The 20,699-nt window shown below is 43.5% G+C and overlaps 1 protein-coding gene across 2 annotated transcripts in view; it reads right to left on the bottom strand.

The window, feature by feature from the left end:
* The window catches only part of AKAP1 (A-kinase anchoring protein 1), a 56,965-nt gene that overhangs the window by 10,333 nt on the left and 25,933 nt on the right, over positions 1–20,699 (bottom strand). For both annotated transcript variants that reach the window (XM_007420373.3, XM_007420374.4), the window contains exons 3-10: positions 18,120–18,253; positions 12,394–12,520; positions 11,645–11,772; positions 9,960–10,137; positions 6,457–6,607; positions 4,156–4,223; positions 2,884–2,957; positions 1,638–1,703 (exon numbers count right to left, since the gene is read on the bottom strand). In XM_007420373.3, coding sequence (XP_007420435.1) covers positions 1,638–1,703; positions 2,884–2,957; positions 4,156–4,223; positions 6,457–6,607; positions 9,960–10,137; positions 11,645–11,772; positions 12,394–12,520; positions 18,120–18,253 — 926 coding nt within the window. The remainder of the gene's footprint in view (positions 1–1,637; positions 1,704–2,883; positions 2,958–4,155; positions 4,224–6,456; positions 6,608–9,959; positions 10,138–11,644; positions 11,773–12,393; positions 12,521–18,119; positions 18,254–20,699) is intronic.

Genomic DNA, 20,699 nt, shown 5'->3' with positions numbered 1-20,699 from the left:
AGGCGACTGTTCAAAATTATGACAGCACTGAAAAAATAGGTTTACGACCGGTCCTCAAACTTGAGGCCGTCGCAACGTCCCCGCAGTCATATCGCCATTTGGGCGCTTTGCAACTGGTGTGCTTTTATGATGGTCGCAGTGTCCCTGCAGTCACATGATCACCATTTGGGTGCTTTGCAATTGGTGTGTTTTTACAACGGTCACAGCGTCCCATGGTCACAATCTGTGACCTCACAACTGGCTTCTGACAAGCAAAATCAGTGGGGAAGCTGACAGGAGATCCCAAGTCTCAGTCATGGGATGACTCATTTAACAACCATGGTGATTCACTTAACAACTGCAGGGAAAAGTGACATGTCACTTGTTTAATGACTGCATTGCAATTGTGGATGTTAAATGAGGACTACATGTATATAAATTCAGTACATAAAATGTGAAGTTTATATTTTAAACAAAGCATTTCTAATTCAAATAAAAAGGTCCCCTTCCTATGCTTAATTGACATGTTCTTCTGTTAGGGAATAATGCTAATTTAAAAAAAAATATTACTACATTTATCTGTTGCAATAAAAGTTCCCAAGGCAGCCAACACTAACATGCTACCAAACCATCCAAAAATCCAGTTGTTGCACACAGCAGCTGGTTTCACTCAAGAATAAGTCATCAGCTCAAGAAATAATCTCACTGTAAATAAAGATTTTGCCTCTTGATGAAAGTCCATCAAGTTAGGGTTAGAGAAACCCTCACTTGGAAAAACTGATCTCCTTTGCGGGAGATTCTAAAATCTGGATATTGCCACTCAATTTCTGCCAAACATGCTCCATTTGGAGGAAGAACAGAAAGGCTTATCGTTGTAGATCCTGATGAAGAATTAATTTATGGCTTTTTTTTGTAGCTTTTGGACAGAGAGGAATTTGAAGAAACGCAAAATGGGTTGTTCTAGCTGCTGACTTTCTATCGTTCCTGGCGTGCAGGGCAGATGGATATTTGTATGTGTGTGCAAGAACTGGAGACACAAACAAGGTTTTGTTCCAATTGGGCCACCCCTGTTGCTTTCGTTTCTCTAATATTTTGCAAAAATGAAATAGGAAAGAAACCCAAGAAAGTATCAGCCAGGCTCCACCAAAGCAGCTGGGATCCTGAAGAGTGAAACAAAGCTGGCGTAGTTTTCCCATAGTGTCTGGTGCCAGTTGCATGGATAAGAACCTTGCCCAGGTCTTGGCATGTCCTGTGAACGGGCTTATAGACTCTGTTGCTGTACACCAAAAGAGATGCAACTAAGGAGGAGTCCATCTGTCCCCCAAACAAGCTGGATTGCAGACTGCAGAGAAAGGTTGGTGCTGTCTACCTGGACCACAGAGGATTGGAAGAAGGCTAACCAAGAGCAGTCAGGACATTCAACCAAGACCCAACATCTCTCTGAAATGCAAAGCCTAGCTGTTGCTTCTTTCTATATTTACACAAAACCGCCAAAGAACAGCAGCCTACTAAGAATGTACTAAAACACATATTTTACGAAGGGTACACCCTGCTTTCTGTTCAAATCACCCAAGTCATGCACTGATGATTCGATTCTGGGATCACCGTGACACATTAAGGACACCGTTCTCCCGAAATCCATTTGATAGTCCACATACCTCATCTCCTATCATGCTCCACAGTTGTATTAGTGGCAAGCCTGTTGCATTGTCATAACCTGTAACCTGCAAACAGAGAAATCTATTAAAACTTATCATCAGAGAATGCATGGCTGTCCCCTTAAGCATTGTTAGACAGGTTGCAATGGATCTCCAATCTTCCTAGACTGTCACTAACGAGGTCACTAAAATCTTTTCACCAGGCTCTGGACGACAATTTGCCTAGCGCTTAATATCCAGAAGTATTAGGAGTTCAATGTTGCCCTGAAAAGTCAAAAATGGCTCGGAATTAAATGGGACATTCAGAGCACGTACTGAGCACCCAGCAGAAGAGGTCATCCCCACCAGCTATATTTTAGCAGCACATATAAGTTATGTTATTTCAACTTAACTTCTTATTAGCCACGCTGAAAATGCCCTAAATTAGGAATGGTCTCTTTTGAGCCTGAAATACTCAGTTTTGAATGTGTTTCAATAATATCCTGTTCATCCCAGAAGTGTTTTCAGGTTGAAACATCCCCCCAACTTGTGACAAATTCAAAGCAGGGCCATTTCAGGTCAGATGAAGAGATGATTGAGATGACGGAGGCAGTGTTGGAATACTTCTGGTGCCGCTGGAGCAACCTGTTTTGATTCTGAAACCATTCTTTCGGAGTAAAAATTTTCTGAATCTGAAGTGTTTTGGATAACTCTACTCCTTATTCTTAGTTACACTCACAGATGGCCTGGCCTGACCTGTTCCCACACCCCAAACTAAGAAACGTCTTGTCTGACAGCCATATTTACAATCTTACCTAGAATTCTGGATATGCTTCTGGATGGGAGGGAAAATGGCTGATTTTCCACACAATTCTTTACCATTTACAATTGCAAAAAAGGAAGGCCAAACCCCATTTTCTTGCCCTGGGGCCACTTCCAATAGCCAAGCCAGGTGAGAATGGTGGTTCCCCCCAACAGATAACCTAGTTTGTGAAGGATAGCTTATAAACATCAAACCGAGTTTGAACAAGCCAAGGACAGGCTTGAAGAATCTGTGGCCTGCCAAATGTTGCTGAACATCAGGCTTGATCACTGAGAAATCAGGAAATTTGGAGTCTACAGAACTACCATTTCCCACCTGTTTGACACTCAGTTCCCCCCTTTTTAATGGGAGGAAAAAGAACTTTTGACCACAAATCCAGCTTTTTCCCAGGTTTAATCAAAACAAAGCCGCTATAAGCAAGCCACTTGCAACTGTTACACATACCTGTGCAAGTAAGGGTGTGCCCCTGGTCATTTCACTAACAGCCGTGTCAGCTTCAGATGAAAAGTGATCATCATCTTTAAGAGAAATGAGGGAAGAGAAAGAATAAGTATTCAAAGGGGTCCCTGAATCCAGAACAAAATTAAGCACTACAGAAGCTTTCCTGAACCTTTTCACTGAGTTATTCCTGCCTTTTCCTGAAGGACAGGAGCAAGAAAGAAGTGGCTTTAAAAAATTGCCCAAATTATAATTGAGCATGAAAATCTCCAAAGCAGCAAAAGTACATTTTCCCTGCAGAAAAGGTGTTGCACTGAGAACACAGTACTGTATATACTTGTGCGTAAGCCCATCTGTGAATAAGCCGACCCTCGAAATGTTCATGTTTTAATTTTCACAATTCGCTTATCTGTGAGTAACCTGATTTTCATGGTATTTTGGTTAAAAATTCAAGGATTGGCTCATACACAGATGGACTTACACGCGAGTAGATGCGGGTACTTTAAAAAAGTATTACCGTATATCCTTGTGGATAAGCCCATCCACGGATAAGCCAAATTGGAAACCCAATTTGGGGGTATATTTTGGCACCTAAACTTCTCAGCTGATTCTCAAGTATATATGGTAAGTTCCCAAGTCAGAGATTAATCCTGAGCAGAATCTGAACTCAACCCCTTCCCATCATTTTCCGCCAATGCCATTTATTGATCAGCTAGATGACTGGAGCCGCCTTTCAGCTGTTGGCTTATGGCGCTTGGCCGCCATTTTAACTTTGGTATCCTGTATTTATATATTATGTATGTTTTAAAGTTATGTGGGGTTGTTTTGATTTGTTGTTTGTTTTTTGTTGTCGTATGCTGCCCAGATTCACATAGTTGGGCAGCCTCGTAAAACTAGTTAATTAATAAATAAACGGGGAACAGATGTACAGTCACCTTAAAAAGGACTTCTTCTCCTGTGGCTTTCTCACTTCTTCTACCTGCATGTCTGAATGCTGTCCTGCCCAACCCCCAAGTTCGCCTTGCAGGCAGGAAGAAGTGGATATGCTTTGGGAAAATCGTCTTTCACACGGGGCAAACAAATCCGGCTTAGCGTTATATAGAAACACCACCACAGCAACATTCTTCTGTTCAGAGATCTTACTGCAAGATGGACAGTCTGAAAACATCTGCCAGACTTTCACGTTCACCTTGCTCTTCTCAACAAGGAACACATCACAATAATAAAATCCAAACCCAAAGATATACACATCTCTCATATGTTTCCACGTGGTATTACCCGGAAGCGGCACCACGTTGTCCAAAAGGACCTCAGCTCCTTGGAATGGCAGTGTAACAAAGTCAGATCTTAAAAAAAAAAAAAAAAAAAAAAATCAGGAGATTAATTAAAAGAACATACAGACACCTTAGAAATGTGTAGGTCAGTGTTTCTCAACCTTGGGGACTTTAAAATGGGTGGACTTTAACTCTCAGAATTCCCCAGCCAGCCATGCTGGCTGGGGAATTCTGGGAGTTGAAGTCCACGCATCTTAAAGTCCCCAAGGTTGAGAAACACTGGTGTAGGCTGACAATCTGAGACCTAAAACGTCCTTCTCTCTGGCTCCCTTTGACAGAAAATAAGAAAATCTGTGGCAGCAACATAGTAGGCTTAGACCAGGGTTCCCCAAAGTGGTCAATATTGACCTCCAAGGATTGATGGGACTGTCCAAGGGATCAATGTTGTTGTTGTTATTATTCGTAGCACTATTAGTTAAAGTAGTATTTATTAAATTATTTCTATATAATAAATGTTTGGGGGTCAATGAACAATCTGACACTTCATGAAGGGGTCAATAAGCTGAAGAGTTTGGGGACCTCTGGCTTAGAAGGAGGAGGGACACAAGATCCCCCCAAGGGCCACCTGGTTGTCCAGGCTCCTACCCAGGTATATCTGTGGGTGATTACAGTATCACCCACAGATTATAGTACCTCTGGGTGATTATAGTGACTCTATCCAAGAACTGTTTCAAGCATTCTATCATCCCCCTTTTATGGGTGGTGAAAACAAAGGCACATTGAGGGCTATGGAGCAGAAGCGTCCATTCACAACTCTAAAGCAATGGCTGGGTTTGCACAAGGGAAACCAGCCTCTGAGACAAACTGGGCTTATGGGTAATCCAAGACTTAAACTAAAGTGCACTCTTAAGCTATAGCAGTTCTTCCCCTCTATCTGGAATGGCAACTTTGGGCCCCAGGCATGTATCATTTACTAGCCACAAGTCACAAATGTGCACCTACCAAAGAGTCATATGCATCCATTCATACACTCACAAATGTCCAACCCTCTCTTTTGTCCCATTCCCCACCTGGCTCTAAATTAAAGCATGCTTAGTCCAACGCATTGAAGCAAGCCAGACCTCTGTCTTCTTGGGAAGGAAACAGAAGCCACAAGACGTATCTATTTATGGCTGCCATGAGTATGTTCCTTACTTTTATGCCCACAACAAACAACCTGTGACAGTGACCGGCTCAAGTGAGCTCTTGGTTAAGTGCAGCCTTAAACTTGCTCCTCTGACTACCTATGGCTCTGCGTGTGGCTACCCAACTCAAGAACCTCTTGTCCTGCAGGAAAGATCCTTATTGCTAATACAACAATGTAACAGAATTCTGAAAGCCCGCCAAGCAATTTTCAAGATCAACTTATACCTAGCATGATTAAGCTGGAATTTATTTACTTATTTATCTGTTCATTTATGGTCCAAGACCAAGTCACAGAATTTAAAAATACAATACACCATTAATACATACATACGTAACAATACATACAGGTAGTCCTCACTTAGTGACCACAACGGGGACCAGCAACTCCATCACTAAGCAACACAGCTGTTAAGCAAGACATCACATGACTGCGATGGGCTTACAACCTCACTTCTGCTGCGATCATTAAGTGAGACATCATGTGATCATGACTTGCAATTTTACTGCTGGCTTCTCCATTGACTCTGCTTATCGGGAGCCAGCTGTGAAACGCAAATGGCGATCAGGTGACTGCAGGGTGCTGTGACAGTCATAAACGCCTGCCGGTTGTGAAGCGCCTGAATCTGAATCACGTAACTGCAGAGACGGTTCCACCAAACTACCCACCCAGCCAAGCCAGCACTTTAACTGCTACACTGTGTTGGAATCACCCTTTCCAGCTGCTTCTTCCAGACCACTGGTGTTCATATGCAAGAAGCCCCAGTTGCAAGTGGAGGATCTGGAAGGGGCTGACAAACCAAGTCCGTCTGACTCCCAATGATCCTGCTCAAATCTGGTGGCTGAGAAGGAAATGAAAACAAGATCTTTTGGATCTCCTAGAAGACAGAGGCTTTGCTGCTGCTAAGATTGCTAGCAATTTTGCCTGTACCAGCCAACGAGATGATTACCTGGCTGATGAGGCCGAGGTAGTTGTTTTCTCATTGGTCAGCTGGGAAAAGCCGGAAGGGCTCTCCTTGTGGCTCTGGATGCCCACCCTGAACCTACGTATTCATGCCAACATTTCAACGTTCATAGAATTCAGGATTCCACCCTCTTGGGGAGGAACTCCTGGTTACCTCACCTGATTTGTCTAAGCGTGTCAATCTTGACTCGTTCATATCCACCATAATCCACATATCTGATTTCCACTTCACTGGTATCTTTGAAGTAGCCAACCACTTGTGCCCGCCACCATGCGCCTTCCACGCCTGGTGCAGCACAGACAACGCCAACTGCGGAGCAGAAAAATTGGGAATGATTCAGCATCCAATGCAACAGCTTTTTGGCAAATGAAAAAAATACAGGGTTTCCCCATACAAGAATGGGGCCCACCTTAAGCCCTTCCTTTACTGACAGTCTTTCAAGGTAACCACCCCAGGATAGCATTCCTTCTCTTTTCAGAAATAATCAAACCTCAGAGACTGACTTGCTGGCAGTAAGACAGTCTCTGCCCGAAATAGAACCTGAATTCAAGGATGAAAAGATGGGGTCACCATTTGATTTAATGGACCTCAATGCAATGGACTCCACGCCAATTAACATCATTTGTGCAATGATGTCATTATGCAAATGACTGACATAGTGACCCCAATGATATGTATCCTGAAGGTCACCAAGAAAGGGCACCCAAGCATGCTTTTGCAGCAGGCCTTGTGGGTGGGAATGCTGTGAGCTGTTCTCTGTACATCGGGAGATTAAATAATGCGTTGCATATGATACTGTTACTGATGTTCTAGATCAGTGTTTCTCAACCGTGGCAGCTTGAAGATGTGTGGACTTCAACTCCCAGAATTCCCCACCCAGCATGGCTGGCTGGGGAATTCTGGGAATTGAAGTCCACACATCTTAAAGTTGCTGAGGTTGAGAAATGTTGTTCTAGACTCTGTACTTTATAACCTTATTTACATAAATAGGGTAAGCCTCTCAGAGTTGATTGGGACACGAGTGGCATATAAACCCTATAAAGAAATGTATAAAACAAATAAATAACATAATTGATGTCATTTGTGTAATGATGCCATTATTCCAAGGACGTGTTTTTTATGGTTAATAGTTTTATTGTTTTTAATGTTTTTTCATGATTCCCCGCCCCCCCCCCCGTTTTTTGTGGTTGTCTCTGGGTCGCTTGTTCTGGTTTTTAACTCTGTAAGCCGCCCAAGGTCGCTGCAGTGAGATGGTGGCTATCTAAATTTAATCAATCAATCAATATTTTTTAAAAAATAAAAATAAAATTCACCACAGGCGAGTACTCTCCAGTTTAGCAGACTTTTGTTAATAATGAACTCCTCCCTGTTAGTCCTTTCACAAGATTTCACTGTTGTTCTAAAATTGCTTAGCTGCAGAAACAGTGAATATCTTTTTCAACAATACTCACACCATCGTGCAGCTTCTCACATTTTCTCCCTCACCAACACTGGAAGAAAGATGCTCAGTTTTGGGCAGCCAATGACTGCATTGCAAAGAAACAGCTTGACAGATTTTATTGTACTAAAATACTCCATTAAGGTATCATGCTGGAGGCACAGCTGAGTTCAAGAGCAAATATCTTGAAAGTCCAGCCTCTAACATCCTAACTTACATCTGTAATCAGTACAGAAAAAAAAAATGAGCTAAATTAGCTAATGCTGTGACTCGATATAAAGGAGGCTTCATTTTATTTCCATGCAAGAGGCTCTACTCACCTCCACTGCACCCTAAACCTGGCTCTAGATTACGCTGGTCCTCTGACATCAGAGCAGCACAACAAATGGCACTGAGAGTCAGCTCAGAGAGAGAAAAGAGGTAGTCCTCGACTTACGACGCAACTGGGACCGGAATTTCCATCGCTAAGCAATGGATCGGTAAAGCAAAATGTCATGTGACTGCATTGCTTAGTGACAGCACTCCCCATTGCCGTCGTTAAGCAAATTCCACTGGTCATTAGCTGAGGACTTACCCCAATCCAAGCCATCCCGGGCTTGGTCCCTCCCAGCCCTAAGCCTCGGTTCTTCCAAGGTAAGGGACTACCTCCCCTTCAACTGCCCCCAACTTCCTATTCCCCCCATCTCTGCCCTTTGGGCCACCCTGCACCCTGCCTTGCAGGGCAGCAAGCAGCCCAAGAACCACACGGCTCTGGGGCTGCTTGCCATGCTGTGGCTCAGGGGCTACTTGGCACTGCGGCTCTGGGGCTACAAGAAGCCCCTGAGCCACAGCACGAAGCCCAGCCCCAGTCCAGCCCAAAGCCATCCCAGCCCAGTCCCAGCCACAGTTGCCCTGTGCGCTGCTGTCCCTGCCGCCCTGCTCTTCACCGCACCAGCTGACCTTCGGCGTCTTCGTGCTCCCACTGCTGATGAAGCATGCCCGCCTTGGCTCTTTGCTCTTTTCCTTTTCCTTTGTAAATGAGTCCTGTTATAAATTTTAATTGTATATTTATTTAATGTTTTAATATGTTGTGAGCCACCCAGAGTCCCCCATTGGGGGGAGATGGGCGGGGACAAGTTAAATAAATAAATAAACAAGCAAACAAACAGCTGCTGGCCACATGAGGCCATCTTTTCCAGGTCTTGTGAGGAAACCGCAGTGTGCAACCTGGGGAAGAACGCCTGGTATGGCCAAAAGCCGCCTCACAAAGGCCCAGGGCAAGCACACTTGGTCAGCAGTGGGAGCAAAAAGACGGTGAAGGTCAGCTAGGACGGCAGAGGCCGCGGAGTGCAGGGGGCCAAAAGGGCATAGATGAGGGGAGAGACAGGTGGGTGGGGGAAGTTGAAGCACCCCTGCGGTTGTAAGCACGGGCAGGCTGCCAAGCGCCCAAATTTTGACCTTGTGATTGCAGGGGGGCTGGAATGTCTGTAACTTCAGGGACCGGTCGTAAGTCCCTTTATTCAGCACCACTGTAACTATGAACGGTCGTAACTGTAACTATGAAGGACTACCTATAGCAAGATCTGACAAGCTGAAGAGTAAGCACTCAAGTTCTGCATATTTCTCAGAACAGAAACTGAGAAAGGATTGTTTTCTGTAATTTTCCCTAAAACCTTAAGAAGGCACGATGCAGGAGCTAATCTTGCTCCCTCATGAAAATCCAGATATTCAGGCTGGATTCATATCCTACCCTAAGCCAGAAGGTGCTTTACTTGGGTTATATGTGAATCCACACGTTGTGATCTGTAAACCAGGATGTATAGTTTAGCCCAGTCTTGTCCAATCTAGGTATTGGGCAGATGTCTGGACTTCATTTCTCAGGATGCGCTAAACAACATGTCCGTTGTTGAAAACTGTGGATGCTGCCATCCAGAGGATTATAGTTAGCAGGCTATGGAACATGCTTCTGTGGGTTGTTGAACTAACCATGATATGGCAGCCACTGGCTACCTTTACCTGAACATAAAGTCATAAACATCACACATCACACTAAGCCAAGACTATATCAACCATCTGCATGAACCCTGCTATCTGGGTCAACGTCTTCCAGTTTCCTATAGTTCTGTCTGCCAAATGCTAGGAGAAGGCTGAAGAACGATTCCTTTCTGGTTCCATTCTGGCGATAAAACCAATACCTCTATCTGGGTGCAAAGGTGCATGGAAACCAAATGAGAGAAGACATACCCTCTACTGGGGTCGGCATCGTAGGGATCCCGGGTTGGGAATAGCAGAGATACATCTGCTGGTCTAGGCTACGAAGGACGTGGAAAGTGGGGTGCGTGTGCTGTTGTACGAACAGGTGCCCGGCGTTGACTTGATTAACCACAATCACTTCTACCGTAACTCCATCCGGAAGCATGAGCTGCCACAGAAGAAGGAATGGAGATGTATTTCCATGCACAAGTAATGGACATTTAATTTCAAGCTACAGATTATAACACCGTATAGAAATGAGAGCAGAGCAACTTGATACCCTCCAGGCTGCATGGACTACAATATCCAAAGGCCCCAGCCAACATGGCTCAAGGGGAAGAGATACTGAACATGGTCCAAGTCACTTGGAGGAGACAAAGTTGCGTACCCCCAAATTAATACATTAATCTAGTGCAGTGTTTCTCCACCTGGGCAACTTTGAAGTGTGTGGACTTCAATGCCCAGAATTCCCCTGCTGACATGGCTTTGCTAAGAGTTCTGGGAATTGAAGTCCACAGATTTCAAAGTTGTCCAGGTTGGGAAACACTAATTTAGAAGACCATGGGACAATAACAATCTTTCAGCCTAGGCTATTTCCTGGAGCTGATATGAAGGTAAAAAGACCCCTTTAGAAAACTCAAGATTTCTCTTTATGTTGGCCTACACTGGACCACTTTGATAAGCTCAGTTAGAAAGATCCTACTGGAAATACTTTGCTGTCCCTTTTTTAATCATGGCATCCATTCTGAGTCTCTTCTAAGGAAACCCTAAATATGTGACTGTTGTTCCAGCCCTGGAAAGAGGCTGCAGACTGTAACAAGGAAGATCCTTTCTGCCATCCAACAGCCTGATCTTTTATTTTCTACCTTTACATTTTTAAGTCCCAACTCTCAGGACATCAAACCTCTAATACCAGACTTGGAAACAAGGTAATTTCACAACTGTGCAAAGCAGGATAGTTGACCAGGAGTGAGAAACCTTTGTTCATCCAAGAAATACCTTTCAGGGCTGCACCTGGTAGATGGGGCTGGGGGAGCGGGAGGATAGACCCAAGCAAGACCCCCCTTTTCTCTCTTCTTGACAGCCCTCTTGTTTTCTTGGTGATACCTTTTTTCCTCTCTTCCTTCCCACCTCAACAGAGCAGGCTGCTCATACTGAGGGTCTAAACCCTGGCAGAGAGTTTTCGAAAATAGGCCAAGGGCTGTGGGTGGCCCTAGGACTGTAAGTTCCCAACCTCCGCCATTCACACACAACTTCCCAAATCTGCACAAACGCATTAGAATCAAGACCAGAGGCATTCAGGGACAGGAGTCAAGTCATGACACGTGACGAAAGCAGTGTTGCAATGAGGCAACAGATGCCCAGCTCCTTCAGTACACGCGTCCTATCTTTACATGCATGTACAAACGGGGTGGAGGTTGTTGGGATGAAGCTTTCAACCTTTTGACAAAAGCCCTGGATTCTGCAGACGCTTCCATGTCCAGGAAAAAAATACCACCAAGAAGACATCAGGTATACACTCAAGAGCATCTAAAATGCTTTGAAAGAGTCATTATGGAGATGAGGCAAGAAAAGAAGGAGACCACATCCTAGTGCAGCCCAACAAAGCCCTTCCAAAGCCAGCATCTTCTCCAGCTTTACTAAGGCGGGACACAGGTTTCTGAGTTAGTGCTTACCCAGGAAGTCATGGGAAGGGAATGCAATGGCAATGGTGGGGGTGGTGGGGCATAGATGTTGGTGAGGCTCAGATCCTTGAACTTCTTTCCAATCAGGGTCAGTGCTTTGTCAACATTTTGCTGAGAGCCTAGGGGAAGGGAAGAGGTGAAGAAAACACAGATGATTAGAAAAGGAAGAGTCAACATAGCCTATCTCACAAAGATAGGCGAGATCTGCTCATTCAAGCAAGAGAGGAATGATTTTGCTCTGCATCCTGCATCCCAGAGTAGCCAAGTCAACATCAACGTGAAAGGAAGAATTCAATCCATCACTGGCTCCAAGGCAATTACACCAAACCCAGTGATTTCCCATCTAGACCACTGTTTCTCAACCTCAGCAACTTTTAAGATGTGTGGATTTCAACTCCCAGAATTCCCCCAGCCAACATGCTGACTGAGGAATTCTGGGAGTTGACATCCACACACCTTAAAGTTGCTGAGGTTGAGAAACACTGATCTGGACCACTCTTCCACAAAGTCTTAATTGTGAGTGCCACTCCTTATGCAGTCAATGTAAAAGAAGGAAACACCAGAGGCATGGAGGAGTCCCGGCTGATTGTGGTCTGTAAAGTATCATTTATACCAGAGTGATTTATTCAGTAAATCAGTCAAACAACCCATGTTTTAAGCCAGTGTTGTCCAAACCTGGCCACTTTAAGATGAGTGGACTTCAACTCCCAGAATTCCCCAGCCAGCATGGCTCCACTCACCTTCTATATGGCAGATCTGGAAGTCCTGGGTATAAGGTAGTGTGGAAATGTAGATTTTGGCACCAGAGACTTGCTTCAGGAAACTCACGTATCTCCCTTGTTTGCCTATCAGCCGCCCCACTAAATGCTACAGGGAAAGGAAAAAGGTGTGGGGGGGGGGAATAAATAAATGAACACATTTGCAGGGGAGTCAAGCTGCCTCATTCTGCAGATCAGAAATGGCCAAGATGATCAACTGTGGAACTACATAAAACTCTTATTTATTTTTTAAATGAATGCCCATACACACCCCACAGAGCTTTCTTGGTTGTATTGACAGTGAATGTTTGTTACGTATTGTTGCCTGGCTGTTTGCCATTTTATGGCATTTATAGCTTGAACTTATGGTTTCTGTTTTTAATGGTCAGCTGCCCAGAGTCATGCATTTGAGATCGACAGCCATACAAATGTAATAAACAAGTAAGGCTGGCCTGCAGCAGTTTGCAATCCTAAATAACAATAAAACCTTTCGTTAAATAAATACACTTAGCAATAAAGTATAACAAATAACAACAAAATAACAACAAAACCTGGAAAAACCTGGGGGAAAAAAACTTCCAGAAGGAAATGGCAAGTTACAAAAATAGTTTTTAGATTATATTAAAAAAAGAAAAAAGAGGGCATCAACAGGTAGGAAATTTGCTGCACTGGAGGCCCTACAGAGAAGGCCCTGCCTCTCGCTAATGCCAGTTGGTAACACCCTCCAATGACTCTTGACTGATGAGTAGAGCTCTTGGTTAATAGTACAATAGGGAAAAATTCCTTTAGGTAGGCCGGCTGTGAGATGTAAACTGATTTATAAACTAAAATAAGCACCGTGAATTTGGCTCAGAACACAGCAGAGAGCCAGGGCAGTTAAGCCACAGCTGGTGCCACAGGTTCCCAATGAGGGATCCCCAAGAGATGCCTTAGCTAAGCAACTCTCACTCTTTGGACAACTGCCATCTAAGGCCAGCCCTTCCACCAGCCTGATGCCTTCCCAGAAATACTTTATATGGGGATGAGTCCTCTTGCCGTAATTCAGGGACAAGGAACAGGGTGCCAGCGGCTACATTGGCCAAGTTCCTTGGCTCTTTTATTAAAAATAAATAAATCATGCTGGTGTAAATAAATGCCCTCAAGCTAAGCTCCACTCCTACATGGAAACACCCATGTAGCTTGCTTGTCAACATGACAAAAGTGGCTTGCCACTTTCTTCTCTGATTTTTTGGATTCCAAATCTGGCTACAGTTCTAGGATTACCTAGCTACTTCTTCTCTAACTATTAATCAGCTCTGGCCCACTTCATAAGAATGAGGGGGGTCATCCAAGGTCAGCTAAGTGTTGCTAAAGACAGGTTACAATAGGCAGACAAGCAATAACTTCCAACATCATCTTTATATGTCTCTGGGCCCCACTTGGGCATCAAAACTAAAAAAGTACAAGAGTTGGGTGTCTGTAGCCCGCTGTGGGTCTGAAAGTGTTATCACAAAGAGAAAGGGAAGCTAATGGCACATTGGGATGGCAGAAAACATCCTGAGCTGCAGAAGAGGACTCTGGGGTGGAACGGCATCTCTTCGCTTTTTGGCAGATCTGAGTCCCAGTGATTGGACACCCCCACCAGGCACTTGTACTCCCAAAAACGCAGGTGCAAGACTTCCATGGAATTGGTATCTCAAGGGATTGGTCAATGTTGCAGCTTGATGGATTAATTTTTAATGTTTTTCTAGCTGAGTGCTTCACACATGCACTTCTTACATTAATGTCCATCTAGAAATCGTTCCTCAATTAAAAAGTGATGACGCTTGCCTTCCAAATTAATCCAAAGAGTTCCGATGTTTCTTAAAGAACCAATATTGTTCTTTAAGATAAAATGAAGATGATATTTGTCAAAAGCCCTCAAGCCCTGCTGTGCTGCCTCATTATGGTGGGGGATATTCCTGAGAGGGATGAGTGAAGAATACCAGGAGTGTATGCCAAGACTATATAGTCCCAGCAGGGTCACCCAAGACATGAAGGTCATCCCAGCTGCCCAGCTAAAGCAAGCAGGCACCTCTATCAGGCAGCAGTGATACAGAAGATGCTGGAGGTGGATGATCACTTTTATGACAATGGCAAAGGCATGATGTCATATTAAATGGCAGTGGAAGACCACTTCTGTATTTTACCAAGAAAACCACATGGGAAGACAAGATAAAGGGATTGATCACATAGTGTCAGATGATGGCACATCTTCAGGTCAGATGGCACTCAACATGCTACTGAGGAAATGCTGAGGATCTTTCAGAGTACTAATGGTGCTTATAACGTGGCTAGATGAAAACGTTTGGGATACCTAGTTGCCAATGTTGCCATGCAGGAAAAGAAAATCAGAGTTTCCAAAAACTGAGTAACAGTGGGAACATGGGACATACAAAGCATGAACACTGGAAAGCTCAACACAGTGAAAGATGAAATGAATCAACTACACACTGACATCTTAAGTGTCAACAAACTGAAATGGACTGGAATTGGTCACTTTCACTCACAAGATCACACTGTTTGCTACTCAGGACATAAAATCCAAAACTGGAATGCGGTTGCTTTCATAGTCAGGAAGGATACAGTAAGGACAGTACTTGGATACAATGCAGTTACTGACCAAATAATATAAATCAGACTTCACATATAATCCTTTAATATGAGAGTATTTAAGTTTAGGCTCCAACCAGTGATGCGAAAGAAGAGGAAGCTGACAGGCTTCATGGTAAAGTTCAATCCAAAATCAACATCATGCATGCAAGATGTGCAGACGTGAAGAACATGGAAAATCTTCCAAAAGATTTCTGAACTCAGAAGGAGGTTCCAACCCCAAACTAGTATGCCAAAGGATGCCATGGACAGATAATAACTGATTCCAAGTAGATTAAACAAAAATGGAAGGTGTATACTGACATTTGGTACAGCAGAGATGTCAACATCCAAGATACTTTAGAAGATATTCCCTACTTACAAGAATCTCTTAGTACTAGAAGATGGGAGTTAGATCAGCACTCCAGTCATTACCAAGTCAGAAGCCTACAGGAACTGATGGAACACCCACAGAAATATGGCAAGCAGAGGAAGAAGAATCAGTGAGGGTCCTAACTAAGCTATACCAGCAAATCTGGAGAATGACACAGTGGCCAACAGACTGGAAAAGGTCAGTCTACATACTACATACCAATACTAAAAAAGGAGGTTTAACAGAATATGTAAACCGTCACACAATATCCTTAATTTCATATGCTAGCAAAATAATGCCTAGGATCATTATTCAGTGCAGATTAGAACCCTACATGGAAAGGGAGATGCCAGAAGTTCAAGGTGGCCTTACAAAAGGCCAAGGAACAATTGAGAAAGTCAACAAATGCCAAAAAGAAGTCAATATGTGCTTCACTGATGATAGAAAGGTCACTGATTGTGTCAACCATGTCAAGCTGTGGAATATGCTTAGGAAAATGAAGACCTCAGAACATCTCATTGTCTTTATGCAAAACCTATCCACAGGACAGAAAAACAGTCTGGATGGAACATGGTGAAACTCCAGGTCAGCAAAGGAGTGAGACAAGGCTATATACTCTCTCCTTACTCACTCAACCTTTATGCTGAATATATATTGAGGAAGCTGGATTGGAAGATGAGTTGGTTAAAATTGGAGAAAGAAACATCAGTACCCTGGGCTATGCTGATGACACTACTGATAACTGAACATGCGAAGAATTTGCAAGCTGTAGTAATGAAAGTCAAAGAGCACGGTGAAAAAAAAAATGGGACTAAGATTATAAGTAAGGAAGACCAAACTAATGATATCAGGCATAGCAATTCATCTTAGAACTGACAATGAAGATATCGAAGTGGTGGAGAGCTTCCGCCTTTTAGGATCCACTATCAACAGTAAAGGAATCAGTAGTCAAGAAATCCACCACAGACTAGCACTTGGTAGAGCACCCATGAAGGCCTCGGAAAAAATATTCAAATGCCATGATGTGTCTATATCTACAAAAATTGTGCAAGCACAATAGTATTCCCTGTGACATTCTATGGAAGTGAACGTTGACTCTGAAGAAGCAAGAAACAACATTAGCGCTTTTGGTGTTGGCTGCTCCTGAGAATACCGTGGACAGCCAAGAAAACAAATAAATTGTAATGCTGTGAGAATAACCTGGGAGACAGGAGGAAGAGTCACAGCCTAGACAATGGTCTGATCAGGGAAATCTGAGTTGAAAGCAGAATTGGGGGTGGAGAAAGTGTCTCAGAAGGGACTCCTTAGATTTCAAGACAAAATCTAAGTCTAAAAGTAAGGGAGAGAAGAGGTACTTTCAGACTTGCAAGATTCGGTTACCGTAACCTTACAATAAAGGTAATATTAGTATTCTTAGTTATGGTTTCCTGGTCTGGACTACCTCGAAAGGGTGACACACATGGATCATAGAGCAAATCTACCCTGAGTACTCACTTGAGGCACAAATGACCAGGTTCCAATTATCATATTATGCAAAACCCCAGATCCTTTGAAAAGTCCATAACGCTGGGAAAGGTGAAGGGAAAGAGAAGAAGACGACCAGCAGCAAGATGGATCCATTTAATTATGGCAACAATGGATGCATTATTGGAAGACCTGATGGGCCAGGTTGGGGACTGATCATCCAGGAGAAACTCTTATCTACATGGTTGCTAAGAATCAAAACACATTTGGTTACAACCGAAAACTTATTGCTAGTAGTATATTCATTGCTATCTTAATGTGCAAGAAGCCCTCAACTTTATTGCATAGAATCACAGAATTGCAGGGCTGGAAAGGACCACAAAGATCATCTAGTCTAACTCTCTGCAATGTGCAGGAAAACCACTTAAACCATCTTGAGAGATGCCTGTTAAGCCTCTTCATAAAAGCCTCCAGAGCTGGGGAACCCACAACTTCCATAAGTGTCTTTTCCACTCGTATTTGGCACTTGCCATCAGGAGTGCCTTACTTACGTTACTTACAGGTAGTCCTTGCTTAATGACTGCCCTGTTTAGCAACCGTTTGAAGTTGCGACAGTGCTGAAAAAGTAACTTTACAACTGATCCTCACGGTTACAATCATTGCAGAATCCTGCGGTCACGTGATCAATTCGGGCACTTCACAACCAGCTTCCAACAAGCAGTGTCAATGGAGAAGCCAGCAGTGAAATTGCAAGTTGTGGCCATGTGATGTTTCGCTTAATGACTGAATGAGAAGTGAGGCTGTAAGCCCATCGCAGTCATGCAACGTTTCGCTTAGCGACCGCATTGGTAAGCCTCAGAGTTGCCAGTCCCAATTGTGATTGCTAAGCGAGGATTACTTGTATTTAGAGGTAATCACATCTCTTAGGATAGCAACATTTTGTCACATGTATAGACCCAACTCAGAATGACTCTGGGTGGTGTACAATTAAAAACAAATCTAATACAACAAGAAGGCATCCATAATGGGCTTAACATAACCAGCATTTTAATACACTTCCCATAAAGGTACATGCCCCAAACCCATCACCCTGGGAAAAGAACCAGATTTCTAAGGCCTGAATGAAGAACATCAAGATCAGGAGAACTTGGACATCAAAGGGCAGACACTGAGACAGGGAAGGCACATAACTGAAGAAGTTGGGAATCCCCATTTAAACAAAATCACGACTACTAAAGACAGACCACCTTCTGCACATTACCTTTGGTATTTCTACTTCCCAGATAACAAGCTCTGCTTTATTGGAGTCTGTTCCCATCTTAGCACTCGGGCAGCTGTCATTCTTGCGGAGAGCACATCCGCTGTCCACTGAGTCCATGCTGTTCACGTCAGAGCCTAAAAAAGAAAGTGAGCCGCGTTCCTTCACTTACAGGGTGATGAAACACTGTGCCACCCTGGAGCAGCACCCTCAGGACCTGATCCTCTCATCCCACTTTCTCCTTTTAAAGAAGGAGTCACCAGAGGGGGGGAGAACAAGCTGGTCTAGCCAGGTGACGCCCCTCTCTTCCCAGCCATGATCCACACAGGGAGGGGAGACGCACTGGGAGCACCCATGCTGCTGAACAGGAGTGAAGATCAGGACCAGCCTTCGCCAACCAGGAACCTCCCAATGGGTTCACACAGCTCCTGGTGCAAAATGTTGCTATCCTAAGAGATCTGGGAGGTACCAGGTTGGGAAAGGTGGGAAGAGAGGCTCAGGGGGGAAATAACTTGGAGGAGAAGCATGGAGAAACAATCCCTTCTCATCCTACACCATGATCCAAATTCTCCATGGGCTAGGCAATCTTTCTTGGCCCTACCTACCTCACAGGGTTGTTGCTGGGGAGAAAAGTGGGAAGAAGCACTATGTATCCTGCTCTGGGCTCCTGACTGAAAGGAGGAATATAAACGTGATAAATAAATGCATAGACATGACCAGTTTGTTCATCCTCCAAGAAAGGAACATTCATAGGCCCACAAGAACCATCAAAGGTAGCTTGAAATTAGAAAAGATTAACATTCCCCCAGTTATTATGAAGTGGTAAAAACTCTAGGGTGTATCTAGCTACTGTCTCTATCAAGATACTCAGTGTAAGCATTTAAGAACAGCAAGCTATAACATATTACGAATCTTAGGGGAAAGTTTGAAGGAAGGTCCCTTTTTCCAATCAAAACTCCTGAATCCAAGTATCTAGTCCTCATTGAGGCAGCAGCAATTAGAAAAACTGGTATGCCCAGTTCCTCAGGAGGCAGAGTGGGGGAGTAAGGAAAAGAGCACAGGTTTTACATAAAATCCACAATGATTTACTTTAGATGCTATGCCTGGGTTCACATTTATTTGTTATTTTATTCAATTTGTACACTACCAGACTCCCAATGGCTTTGGGTGTTTTTTTAGTTTTTAGTATATATTTGATATATGTATGTATTTATATGTATTTATGTACTTATATAATATTTACATAAATATTTATATTTTTATATTTAGTACATATTAGGTTTTTAGTAAATATTCTACTAAACCATGGTTTACTGAACAAACCACAGTGACTCTGCTCATGCCTCATTCAAGCCTGAGCCATAAACTCCAGCTTACAAGCCACAAGGTCTCGGTTCATAATTGTATCAAGTCAAAAATTAAACCTAATTATGGCTTTACAAAAAATAGCCTATATATGTATATATACGTATTTAGCCTATATACATTTTTCAACTTTCCCTGTGCGGTTCCTCTCTTGGTATGTTGGACTACAATTCCCATTTTTCCACAGCCAATCTGGGCAGTCACCAAGATAGCTTCTTCCAAAATGTGCCCCACCACCCTCTGTGTGTATATATTATAGTAGCACAAAGAATGCCTAAAATTGTGCGCCTAAATATGCTTCTTTCAAAATGCATTCATGAAATCAAGGACACTGAAAATTTGGACCCAGGAAAGGATTGGCTTCATTCAAGATAATGAGGAGGGAGGTATCAGCTGCAGCCACTGAAACAGATCCTGGTTGATCTTAAAAAAAGCTATGCAGGATTAGATTGATCAGAACTTGGATGGGAGACCATGAGGATATCCCAGGGCTGCAGAAAGACACCAGCGAATTACTTCCATGCTGATGCCATAAATGGATGTGGATGTGCCTATATAGTTGAAAAGTTGAACACAACTATATATAGCAGTGTTGACTAGGGAATTCTGGGAGTTGAAGTCCATGCATCTTAAAGATGCTGAGGTTGGGAAACACTGCTAAAATACAGTACAGTACAGCTATATATAGGCTAATGGCAGCAAACTGGTTTTATATCAATCAATGGTTGTAATTCCAACCTCCTCATTTCTCCATTCTCCATAAATCCTATCTGATGTTTGCTTAAAAGATCAAATCCAAAATCAAGGCTCTTTTGCTCCGGCTCAAAATTGGCTTGCTTAGATTGTTAATCTTCTGGCTTGTAAGCATTAGTCAGTCCTAATGGTATCTATCTATATGCTACTAAAATTCTCGTGTCTGTAACTTTCAACTGGGCGAAACGGTGTGTCATACGGCAACAATTTTTGAACCAAGGTACCTCAAATGGGCTAACTTACAGAATGTGAGCAAAATCTGGGGCCCATTATTCCCGTGGGATTGAAATTTGGGAAATTTGTGGCTGCTTCAGCACTGCTGTGCTGCTGTGTTGCCGTGGTCGGCCCAGGTCATGTGATCGTCATGGGTGTATCCAAGACCTCTTTCCCACCTCCCTCTGTCCCCTGCACCCAATCCGCTGGTGGCAAGGCCCGACAGGCAAGTGGCAATTGGCTGCTTTGGAA

The sequence above is a fragment of the Python bivittatus genome, unplaced genomic scaffold (assembly GCF_059951505.1).
Source record: "Python bivittatus isolate LINGU-HERP-01145 unplaced genomic scaffold, Pbiv_v1 ctg000690_np1212, whole genome shotgun sequence".
In the NCBI taxonomy this organism is placed as follows: Eukaryota; Metazoa; Chordata; class Lepidosauria; order Squamata; family Pythonidae; genus Python; species Python bivittatus.
This window is presented reverse-complemented; position numbering and strand designations above follow the sequence as displayed.